Here is a 12,076-nt window from a genome sequence, read left to right as displayed (position 1 = left end):
TATATTTTCTCTCCCCTGTCCATTTTGCAGAGGGCGTTGAGAGAATGGCCTTGGTGGGTGCCTGGTGTGCAGCCAGGGCCTACCCACTATAAGTGCCAAAGCAGCAGAGAATCAAAAGAGCAACACAATGTCAGAAGAAAGAGCACACATTATCTAGCTTAACTCCACTTACCTGATATAAATCATAGTCTGGAAGAGACCTGGGACAGTTGCATGATCCATCCCCTTGCTCAGACCAGAGACAACTGTACCCTTGTCACTTCTGACAAAGGTTTGTCTTATCTGATCTTTAAGATGCCAATCCCAGATTCCAAATCTTCCCCAGAATATCTATTTTAGTGTTCTCCTGGCCTTACTGAAACAGATACTTTCCCCATTTCCTCACTTGCATCTTTCTTGATGCTCATGACTTGTCTTGCTTTCCACAGACATGGAAAGCAGATCACCTTCCTTTTCTATGAATGCTTATTGACAAAGCAAAACTCATTGCCCTCCTCTTCAACTCTCCCTCCCTCCAGCCTTTTTTTGACTAAACAATACCAAGTAACTTAATCTGTCCCTACAAGTCAAGTTTTAGGCTACTGATCACACTCATTGCTCTACTCCAGGCTCCTTTTAATTGGTCCACAGCACACTAGCAGGCAATGAACAAGGGTTTAAACAAAATCCACAATTCAGCATAGTGAGCCCACCATACTTTGGCCAAGGTTGTGTCAAGCATAGCAAGGTAAATTTTCATGCCCTCTTACTCAGGTGGAAACTCTCTGAAGCAATGGTTTGGCAGAAGCTAAAATGTCAAGTTCCTCCTGCTCCTCCACCATCTCAAAATGACAGGGAAGTGAATAATGAAAATGCACCACCACAGACCAAAGGGGGAGGTTTCAGAAAGGTTCTGGTGACAACCAGCAGCTCTGGAAAGAGGAACAGGAGACACAGGCAGGGTTTCATGGCAAGGACTACACTTTTACTGTGGGGAAGAGCAAAAAGGATATGAACTTACAGCACTGTGGAAGGAAGCATGATAATCTGGTGATTCAGGAAAAAACAAAGCGTCACCAAGAGCTGCATGTAAGGAATTTTGGAAATGCTGAAGCACTCTGGTCTACTCCAGCACAGTGAGGCAAAGCAATGAACAGAAGTGTTATGGGGTTGTTGCTTTTATGCATCTGTATGAGCAACAAAGGCAAATAATGATTCTTTTTTAATCCTCAAGAATACAGGTTGTTAAATTTAAATATCCTACAGAGAAGAAAAATAGGGGTGTTGGCCTTGATCCTGGGCAGTCAAGAGGCAACAAACGTCATCCACCTTGAGTGCATGCTGGAGGTGAGAGCTGGAGCCCTAACAACTGACAGAAAAGCTTAAAAGCTAATGGGCACTGCACAGGGCAGAAAGCATCCAAGCAAGAGCCACTGCTGTGTCTCAGTCATATCACCCAACAAACAGCACAACAGTGGAAGACAGTTTTGGACTCTTCCGGAAGCACCTAAACCTTTCTCTCAGATAACTGCAATCACCCCTTCTCCACCTTGTGTTTTGAACCAAAGCAAGGCACCATGTATAGAACACGAACTGCTGTGGAAAGAATGACCTCTGAGTCTGTACAAGGAGTGCTGTATACTGGCAAAACCAGACAACACCCCACAGACCCTGCACGCTCAGTACTGCCACGTGGCATGAGCCAGGCTGGGACACCTACTCCAGCAGGAGCCCAGGAAAGCTGCAGCTCCTTCGTGAGGCTGCAACCAAGGGTGTTATGCCATGAATGGTACGATGAAGAGTCCAGCAGAGAAACCAGGAAAGTCTGGAGTTCAGTAGCCCAGTGCCAAAAGCCTGAAAGGCTGTTCCCGTAGGGTTGGACTCGATGATCTTTGAGATCTATTCCAACCTGGTTGATTCTATTATTCTATGGTTGACTCTGTGAAAGACAAATGTTGCTGGCAGCTTGCAGGAGGCAGAGCTGAAACCAGGAAAACTTGAAAAAACAAAGCATGAACCTGACTAAGGGTTTGATCAAGGATTGCTGGATGAGAGCTGTGTGCTTCTGTTCTACTGCAGTGTGTCTTCCTGAGCTGCCTTCACATATGAAACAAAATCATCGGCGAAACACCAAGTACAAGGACACACTTTCAATATTGCTTTTAGTCAATGCCCAAGAGACTACTCTTACATTTCCAGCCCTCTTCATAATTCTGCAATTTTAATCATCATTCACAGGTAGTTTCTTAATACTTGCAGCAGATGGCTGTTCTCATAGTTATCTGCAATAGTCATAGAAATTAAGAATCATTTAGGTTGGAAAAGACCTTTAAGATCATCAAAGCCAACCATTAACCCAACACTGCCATGCCCACCACTAACCCATGTCTCTAAGCACCAGATCTACATGCTTTTTGAATCCTTGCAGGGATGGTGGTTCCACCCTTCCCTAGGCAGCCTGTTCCAATGCTTGCCAGATCTTTCAGTGAAGAGATTTTCCCTAATAGCCAATCTCAGCATCCCATTCATGAGGATGGTTCAAATTGCAAAGTGAGAGGGTCACATCAAGGGCAGGGTAAGGGCAGTATATGTGAAGGAAGATGGACACAAAAGTAGAAGAAGTTAATTGTTGAAAAAATTGTTTCCAACAAGATCATCAACAGCAGGACTTAAGTCTTTCTTGCTAAAATGCAAGAAAAATTGAAAACATGAGGTTTTGCTTCAGAAAACCCACAAATAACAAATATACTGCTGAGATTGGTAAAAGTCTCTTGGAAGAACTGACACAAACCCAGCTGAATGCTCAAGTTAATAATAATAGTGACAAGATGCCCTCAAAGGAAAATACTACATAATAAATGCAAATAAAAATGCATTAAGGACATTTCAAAATACTTTGCAGTTAAAGTTTAAACAAAAGTAAGAGTTAACCACACATATACCTCGATGCACTTGTGTCTTACACACAGGGGTTTATTTTCATTTAAGATTTATGAAATCCTGGTTAATAGAAATTTTTAAAGAAAACCAAGAGGATACATTAGTTCTGTATTTAAGTTTTTCTTAGTTTTCAGTTATCTAATACTCAGATTTTTTCTCTTCCTTGCCTGCCTATTGCTTTCTTTTTTTTTTTTTTTCAAAAAGATAGGAACACTGATAATATAAACCACATAAGCTCCAATAACTAAAAATAATACTGCAGTTTTAAATCCCTACTAGTGTGAGTTATTAAACAGAAAATAAAATGCTGGGCAAAAAGGTGAAGCACTAGGTCTTATTACTGATTTTTCTCTCAATTAACCTATTTTTCAGATTATTGAAATGCACAAAAATATAAGGGAATGTGCAAGTAAAGACTACTAATCACACCCAGCATCTTGTGCATGAAGTATCTTCCATATGTAAATGTATGCAGACCCAAGAATCAGATTTCACAGGCAGCCTTTGCAGACAGAATGATGAACTATGTCATTTGCAAGGTAAAAATCTATTTTATGCCCCTCTGAGATCTAAAGGGTCCTTCAGCAAGCTGCTCCTCACTATGGTGGGAGACCAGTGCTGGTAAGTCTTAGCAGGGTTTCACATGGAAGCCGAGGCAGGAAAGGATTACAGTCCTACATGCTACTGACCTTTCCACACTTTTTTTGCCCCCTAAGCACATATGGCACATCACATGGTGGAGGAGAGAACTTTGATCACGCAGCGCAAGAGGGAGGGATGCCTGGTCACTAGGTCACATCAGAGAGGCAAAACCCCCATCTGGCAATGAAAGGGGATGCTGCTCTCCTCAAGTGACACCATCTAAAACATTGCCACTCTCCAGGTCTCAGCCCAGCGTGGCACACAGCAGGAGTGACACCAGGAGGCTCTGTGCCACCACTGGTGCAGAGCAGCACAGATCCCAGGGACTGCTGCCTTACAGGATGCAGCTGGTGCTGACACAAGACACCACTCTGAGCACCAGTGTGGGACTGGGGAGGTCTAATCCTGACCTCCCTCAGTGCTGCCATGGGGACAGACACACAACTGAGGCACAGCAGCACCAGGTGGGACTCAAAGGAAAACGTCTCCTGCGAAAGCTTCGCCAAAACCCATCACAGCCTATGCTGGAAGAAACTTCCCAGTTCATGCAGTAATTCCGGTCCATAATTAACTGAAAATTAATTACAGAATCTTGAAAAGAGCATAAAACAAAAATGGGCCAGCGTACCTTCATAGAGCAGTTGCTCACTCTGAATTTCTTCCAATAATTAAGCCTAGCATATGTCACTGAGTTATAAAAATAAAAGAAAAATAAAACAAAACAACAAACAAAACACAATTCCCAAAAAAGTTTTGGAGTGTTCCTTGCTGAAGGGACATGTCTGCCTGCAGTACACACACACACTTCCTAGAAATGAGAATGACTGAACGTGCTCCTTGGCAACTTCAGCTTTGCAGAAATTACAGGTTGCAGATGCTTCTTGTAAAATCAAAACTGAAAAATGAGAAAATAACATAATTAGGTAAATTATTTGCTGACTTGATGAACAATTTTCTAAAGATTATTAGAGGATATAAAAACTTGGAAAATGCTCCAGTCTTTCAACAAACAAAAGGAGGAGGTAAACAATAAAAAGTGCCAAATTATTTTGGCTGAGCATTCGTGAAAAGGTGTATTCTGTATCACTGAATTACACGTGTTTTTTTACAAGGTGCTTAATCATGGCATGCTGCCACATATCAAAATCATATTTTTTTTCTAATTAAGAAAAAAACCTGCAGCATGCTGGGAAGTAGAAGGTATGCCATCAAAACAAACCTGTAAGGCTTTGACAGAGCAAATGAAAGCATTCTGTTTCACCATTATAAAAATATTGAGAAAGAATATAAGCAAAAGGAAAAAATCAACCCAAACTGAGAAAAAAAGATCAGCAGATCAATTGGAGATTGTGCAAAACTGTGCTGCAGGAAACATGGCAACACTATTTCCCATTTCCAGTTTTCCATGACAGAGATGAGTATCTTCAGTGACAGTAGGAAGACAGTCTCAAACTGCCAAATTACAACATTTGCTTCATAAACCTCTTGTTTCAGGAAGTGGGAGGAGTTGGGTGGGTGGCAGCTTGAGGTCTTTCACCCCACCTGTACATGGGGAGGGTGGCAAAGGACAGTCAAAGTCTTTTCCAGCCTGTGGAAGACAGGACTTCATTCCCTAGAGCAACAATTCTTCTACATCAACTGGAGGTTTGCTGTTTGTTGGGTCTTTTTTATTTAGATGAGAGGATAAAACATCATAGTTATGTACAAGTAGAAAATAAATGTCCATGGCTTCAGGGACTTGTACACATTTCAGCCCTGAGCTATGCTGATGACCCTTTTGCATATCATCTTACTGTGTTTCTCATGAGCCAAAGCCATCAGTACCTCTGATACAGTTTAGGGTTTGTGTTTACATTTTGCTTCCCTTTGCTTATCTTAGATCTACTGCACAAAGAGCACAGCACTGTGCAGTGTGACATAGCTTGAGAGAGTACTATGCTGCAAAAAGGACTTAACAAAATTGCATTTATAAATTCATTTTTCTGCAGCTCCTTACTGATCATACTGCCTAATAAAATAGTTGCCCATTTTGCATCTAAGTCCAAGATAGAAACAGGTAAAAGCCCATTTTCATTGGAGTAATGTATATTCTTGGCAAAACTAGCCTGATCACATGAATCACAGAATCAACCAGGTTGGAAGAGACGTCCAAGACTATGGCACTAAGTGCCACATCCAGTCTCAGCTTGAAAACCTCCAGGGATGGGGAATCCACCACCTCCCTGGGCAGTACATTCCAATGTCTGAGCACTCTCTCTGGAAAAAATCTCTTTCTAATATCCAACCCAAACCTCCCCTGGCAGAGCTTGAGTCTGTGCTCTCTTGTCCTGCTGCTGGTTGCCTGGGAGAAGAGACCAACCCCCACCTGACTCCAACCTCCTGTCAGGGAGTTGCAGAGGGTGAGAAGGTCTCCCCTGAGCCTCCTCTTCTCCAGGCTGAACACCCCCAGCTCCCTCAGCCTCTCCTCATGGCACTTGAGCTCCAGACTCTTCCCCAGCTCTGTTGCCCTTCTCTGTTCATGCTCCAGCACCTCAATGTCTTTCTTTCTTTTAATGAGGGGCCCAAAACAGCATTAAACGCACACCACTAATTAAAATTTCTAGCAGTCTACCAATCTCCCACACAACGGAACACTTTTCAATGCATTCCTCATTTACAGCATTCCATCCAAGTTATAAAACAAACCAAACCCCAAAGCACCTCCCTTTGGCAAAGTTTCCCTCCTGCCTTGCTTCCTTGCAGGGGACACTACATGAACACGTCCCCTGAAAACCACCAGGACATCACCATGATGAACTCATGACACTGCAGGTGAAGTGTCTTGTGCTGCTGTTTCAGAAGGCTATGGAGTCTGAAGGCAGCCCTATGTTTTGCTGGACTGCTAAGCACATATAGAGCTTGCAGGAGCTTCACCTGCACTGCACAGGCACATCCACACCAGCTGCCACTGGGATGCAGCAACATTTCCAGCACTCCAGAGAACTGACCTTCCTGCTCCACACATATTTTCAGCACCGTTTTTGGGGATGAAGGAGCTGCTACCATGGAGCTCCTGTTTCATCAAGCAAAGGTGCATTCTGTTTCCCTTGCTGGATTCAATAGCACAGATCAAACCCAAGGAAAAATCATCACTTCCCCCAGCATTCCACAATCTGGCTCCGTTTTCCCTTGGGAAAAAGAAATAAGGGGCAATGTAGTATCTCAAAATTGGGAAAGGGGTTGAGAGGGATCTTAACAGGGCTACTCTCCCTGAAAAAATAAGGTGTGGTTTGTTTGAGTATTTCTGCCAGGAGACAAGACAGAAAAAGAAGTCTGGGAAGCAGAAAAAGGTACCAGGCAGCAGGCAGGAACCAGGATTTTGCATATAACCTATGAAAGACAAGCAGCTAAATCTGTCTGTAGAATTAAACTCAGCTGCTAGGAGAATAGGTCCAGGAGGATAAAAGGCAAATTGTGATAGGAAATGATACCAGGAGGAATTAATGTGACCATGTTGTAATTTTCTGTACAGCGAAAACACTCTTCAGGGAACGGTCACTCTATGCATCAGGGAAAGGACCTGCAGCAATATCCAAACTCCTGTTCACAGACCACGTAATAAACATCAGAGTGGTGGGGAAAAGGGATTTGTAATACCATTTCCTCAGATGATGACTTGAAACATGATGCTCACTGAAGCACGGCCAGAAAAGTGTAGATATTGCAATTGGAGAATTAAAACAACAGAAAAACTATTATAAGTTTTGTCTTCAGATTGTTATCAAAATACTTTTGATAATTAACATGATAACTTTTTGCCTTTGTGTTGTTGGTATATGAATGATGAAGTAACATCATCAACACCATTGCATATCTAAACTGTTGCAGAAATAAATCAATGTAAATGCCAAAGAAGCCACAAAAAAAGTTGAAAGGTTTCACTATGTGTGAATTTGCTTTCGTGATGGTGCAAAATGTTTTTGGGTATTCATCCCAAAAAAAAGACAAAAAAAAAAAAAGCCATGCAGTACTTGAAACCTTCACACTTTTAGCTTATGATATTCCACTAAAATTACTGTCATCATAAAACACCCACTTTTCTTTTTTCTGAGCCATAAAATACATATCTCCCAAACCTGATTTAGAATGACAATAGAGTTTATTAGCTATCAAGCACTTCTTCAGGATAATTCCACCTTAAACTTTGGAGACTCTGCAGCTGCCAGAACTATAAAAAGGCTGCACATTTCCAATGTTTTCACCTAATCAAATTAAGAGACCAAACTATTAATATTCTGCTTACCTCCTAAATTCATTCCAGCTTGCAGACATTTCTGTAATCGACAGGCTGGGCAGTTCTTCCTCCGAATCTTATCAATTATGCAGTCATTCCTTCCCGCACACAGGTAATTGTGCTGTCCTGAATGAACCAAAAAAACAAATGCATTATTAGAGGCTGCATTTACATAATTCCAATTTGTTCCTCTCTGCTGTTTCGCAGTCCATTTTGAGAGTCTTATTAATGAAGACATTTCAAACTTCATTCTTTATACTACCCAAATAATCTTGGGGAGTTGTCATGGGTCTTTACTATGAGCATCTCTTCTTTTTAATTCAGGAAAGAGTTTTGGTGTGTCACTCTCAAGAGAGATCTCATTACTTTTTTTTCCTTAACAATACTGGAATTTTTCTTTCAGTGAAAAACAAATTGTTGGTTTGAGCTCTTTCAAATCTTCTTCAGTGTGCTGTATCACAGAGCAGTCTGACAACTCTAAGTTCATAGAATCATAGAATTTTAGGGGTTGGAATGGACCTCAGAGATTATCCAGCCCCAACCCCTGCCATGGGCAGGGACACCTCCCACCAGAGCAGGTTGCTCAAGGCTTCAGCCAAACTGGTTTTGAACACTGCCAGGGTTGGGGCAGCCACAGCCTCCCTGGGCAACCTGGCACAGTGTCTCACCACTCTCACAGGAAAAAACGTCTGCCTAAGATCTAACCTAAATTTCCCCTCCTTCAATTTGTGCCCATTGCCCCTTGTCCTGTCCCTGCAGCTCCTAACACAGATCCCTCTGCAGCTTCCCTGGAGCCCCTTCAGCTCCTGGAAGGTGCTCTGAGGTCTCCACACAACCTTCTCTTCTCCAGGCTGAACAGCCCCAACTCCCTCAGCCTGAGTTTTGGTTCATTGTCATGCTCAAGAAGTTCAGGACATAAACCAGAAATGCACAGCAGAGGTTAACTTTGCCAATATATTCCTCTCTCTTCAACCAGCTCACCATGTGCCTGATTGCTGATTTCATCAGCTACCTTCTACACAGCAGAAGGTTTCTGAATGTGTTACCAAAACAGGCTTAAATCACAACTGTATTATTTCCTTTCTGTAAAGCCCCACAGAAGCACTCCTGAAGAGACAGCAGGTATTTAGCACACAACATTTAGCTTTGCCAATATATTCCTCTCTCTTCAACCAGCTCACCATGTGCCTGATTGCTGATTTCATCAGCTACCTTCTACACAGCAGAAGGTTTCTGAATGTGTTACCAAAACAGGCTTAAATCACAACTGTATTATTTCCTTTCTGTAAAGCCCCACAGAAGCACTCCTGAAGAGACAGCAGGTATTTAGCACACAACATTTAGCAGAAGGGAATAAAGAGGCTGACGTGTGACAACTTGGAGACTCCAGGGGAGGAACACAGGTGGAGCCAAAGGATGCAGTGTCTCAGGCAAGGGCACTACCACGTGGACTTTTCAAAGCTTGGTGCTCAGATCTGATGTGGAAGAATAAAGGAAGCCACAAGGGGTTGGTGTAGCATGACAGCAGAATCAAGGGAAGAAGATTATTTTAGCTGCCTTGATCCAGAGGTGGCACACAGGGATCTGGGGTGGCCAGAACAAACATGCAGAAACCCAAAAGCTGTGCAAATAATGGTAAAGTTGATGCCAATGACCAAAGGGAGCAGCAGCTGCAGGGAGGGAGGGAAAGCTCAGGCAGAGCTGCACTGAAAGAGCCAATACATGTGGGGAGAGGGAGCAAAGATGCAGCTCGACAAGGGCACGGAGCTGCTGTGAGACAGGAGGTATAAAATATGGCTGCCAAGATATTTTCCACAATACACATATACTTCCCAGGGAATGATAGAGAGGATATTCATGGGACACAGGAGACCTGGCTTCTGGTTTAGACTCTTTCAGGAATTTGCCTTAAAATGTCAGGTAAGTCATTTTCTGGCTCTGCACTGGACTACCCTTCACCCTTACCCAATGCTATCTATTTAGACAGTGAGCTGAAGCTTGGGCTGTTTCTTGAACCTCTTCACTGAGCATCTCACACAAAGAAAACCCATCTTATTCCCGTAAGCAAAGTGTTACTGTAGTATCACAAAGGAATCATCATTTAGATGATGCTTTAGATGTTAAAGAACAAGCAGATGGCCAAAGAAAGGGTTTTACTGAGGTTCCTAACATAGCACTGTGACACAGATGAAAAAGAATAAAGCATAGACAAAATAATTCATAACTAAGTTAAATCAGGCATAAAATCAAGGTGTACAACATACTGACAGCACCAGTACCTATCAGCTGGTCTGTGAGTAGGCCTGCTAATCAAGGAAAGGATAACCTTCTCAGCTAATTGCAAAATGGAAACCTGCTTATCACACAATGTTTATTTGATTGGGTGATCTATACAAAACCAGGTACACAAAAAAAGAGTCTAATTAATTCCTAGCTATGTTTTTGCTTCATACTAACCTGAGCACATCTCCTAAAGAACTATCAGCCAGACGGCATGAAAGTGACACTCAAGGAGACAACGAAAGCATTTAAAATGATGATATACAGCATAAAGGTAGTTTATATGCCCTTACAAATTCTGGCATCCTCCCATTTTTTTGTGGGGAGAGGGGAAAAATGGTTACTTTCTGCCAGGAATGCAGGTACAATCGCTGAGTGCTCGCACAATGTCCTTTGTACATCACAGAGTACTGCAATACCATTTTTAGGCTTCCACAGGCGGGTGCAGGCTATTAATATGACAAGTCAGCTCTAACACTGCAAAATGAACCCCATTGCAGAGCTACCCTGAAGGCAGTTTGCTCTACGAAACTGTACACCTGTTAAGTCAACATTTCTCACGACTGCTTAAAAAAAGCTAATGGGTTTAATAAAAAGAGGTTAACATTTATATACTCCAGGATAATGACTTGGGTTGCATTCTTGAATACTGTGGAAATGTTTATTTGATTCAAAAGCTGTCACAAGGTGGCGTCATAAGAAATATTCCCACAATAGCAGGATATTCCATAACCATAGAATCAACCCGGTTGGAAAAGACCTCCAAAGACCATCGAGTCCAACCCTACCATGGTCACTAGACCATGGCACTAAGTGCCACATCCAGTCTCAGCTTGAAAACCTCCAGGGATGGGGAATCCACCACCTCCCTGGGCAGCACATTCCAATGCCTGAGCACTCTCTCTGTAAAAGATCTCTTCCTAATCTCCAACCTAACCCTCCCCTGGCAGAGCTTGAGTCTGTGCCCTCTTGTCCTGCTGCTGGTTGCCTGGGAGAAGAGACCAACCCCCACCTGACTCCAACCTCCTGTCAGGGAGTTGCAGAGGGTGAGAAGGTCTCCCCTGAGCCTCCTCTTCTCCAGGCTGAACACCCCCAGCTCCCTCAGCCTCTCCTCATGGCACTTGTGCTCCAGTCCCTTCACCAGCCTCGTTGCTCTTCTCTGGACCTGCTCCAGCCCCTCAATGTCCCTCCTGAGCTGAGGGGCCCAGAACTGAGCACAGGATTCAAGGTGTCTGGTGGGATGGGGACTAGATGATCTCTAATGTTCATTCCAACCTCTAAAATTCTATGTTTCTTTGATAATGGGTCAGTATGTCCCATTTATGCAGAATGCACCTCACTAAGGCCCTACAACTTCAGAACCAACCCAAAAACCTGTATGTCTGAAATGGATGCAGCACTCTCAAGACCTCAAGGGCTCTTCAGGATCTCAATAAGGTGATGGAGACTGCCCAGAAAAGAGGCTGATGGTTTTGTGGTGCTAAGTCGCCAGCTCTTTCAAGAGATATATTGATTTGCTTGTGTAGTTGGTGTTTAGCTTGAGCCACTCGTTCTTTTTATCCTGTTCAATCACCCACAAGTGGGTTGGAAAGTGACAGAGTAGTCACCGAATTCTCATCTCCCATGTGCTAAATGCATTAAGATGAAAGCAATTTTTACATATGCCATCATTCAGCACACTCACACGAGCTAAATTCGGTTCCATCTAAAACACAGTTACAAAAGATGCGAGGGAAGTTCTCTGTCCAAAATAAATAATGAACAGGTACCACAGAGTGACGCACTAAGAAGAAAGTGAGATCTGTCCTATTAGCAGTAGAGCTAGAGGAATTTTGCAGTTTGCATTTTCCAGGTTATTGTGCCACTACATACCACGGAATAACACATCCAAGTGTACGTGAAAAAATGCTTTAATGTCTCTAACTCTCTCACCTCCAAAGACTCTAATTTTAGAGTTTTAGA

At 42.9% G+C, this 12,076-nt stretch overlaps 1 protein-coding gene across 1 annotated transcript in view; it reads right to left on the bottom strand.

Moving 5' to 3' along the window:
• LOC103802204 (mineralocorticoid receptor-like) overlaps positions 1–7,956 on the bottom strand; it is a 51,707-nt gene extending 43,751 nt beyond the window's left edge. The window contains exon 1 of the mRNA XM_009074657.1: positions 7,844–7,956. Coding sequence (XP_009072905.1) covers positions 7,844–7,856 — 13 coding nt within the window. The 5' untranslated portion in view covers positions 7,857–7,956. The remainder of the gene's footprint in view (positions 1–7,843) is intronic.
• Between the last annotated feature and the right edge of the window lie 4,120 nt (positions 7,957–12,076).

The sequence above is a fragment of the Acanthisitta chloris genome, unplaced genomic scaffold, assembly GCF_000695815.1.
Source record: "Acanthisitta chloris isolate BGI_N310 unplaced genomic scaffold, ASM69581v1 scaffold17485, whole genome shotgun sequence".
Lineage (NCBI taxonomy): Eukaryota > Metazoa > Chordata > Aves > Passeriformes > Acanthisittidae > Acanthisitta > Acanthisitta chloris.
Note: the sequence above shows the minus strand (reverse complement) of the source record. Positions and strands in the feature narration are given on the sequence as shown.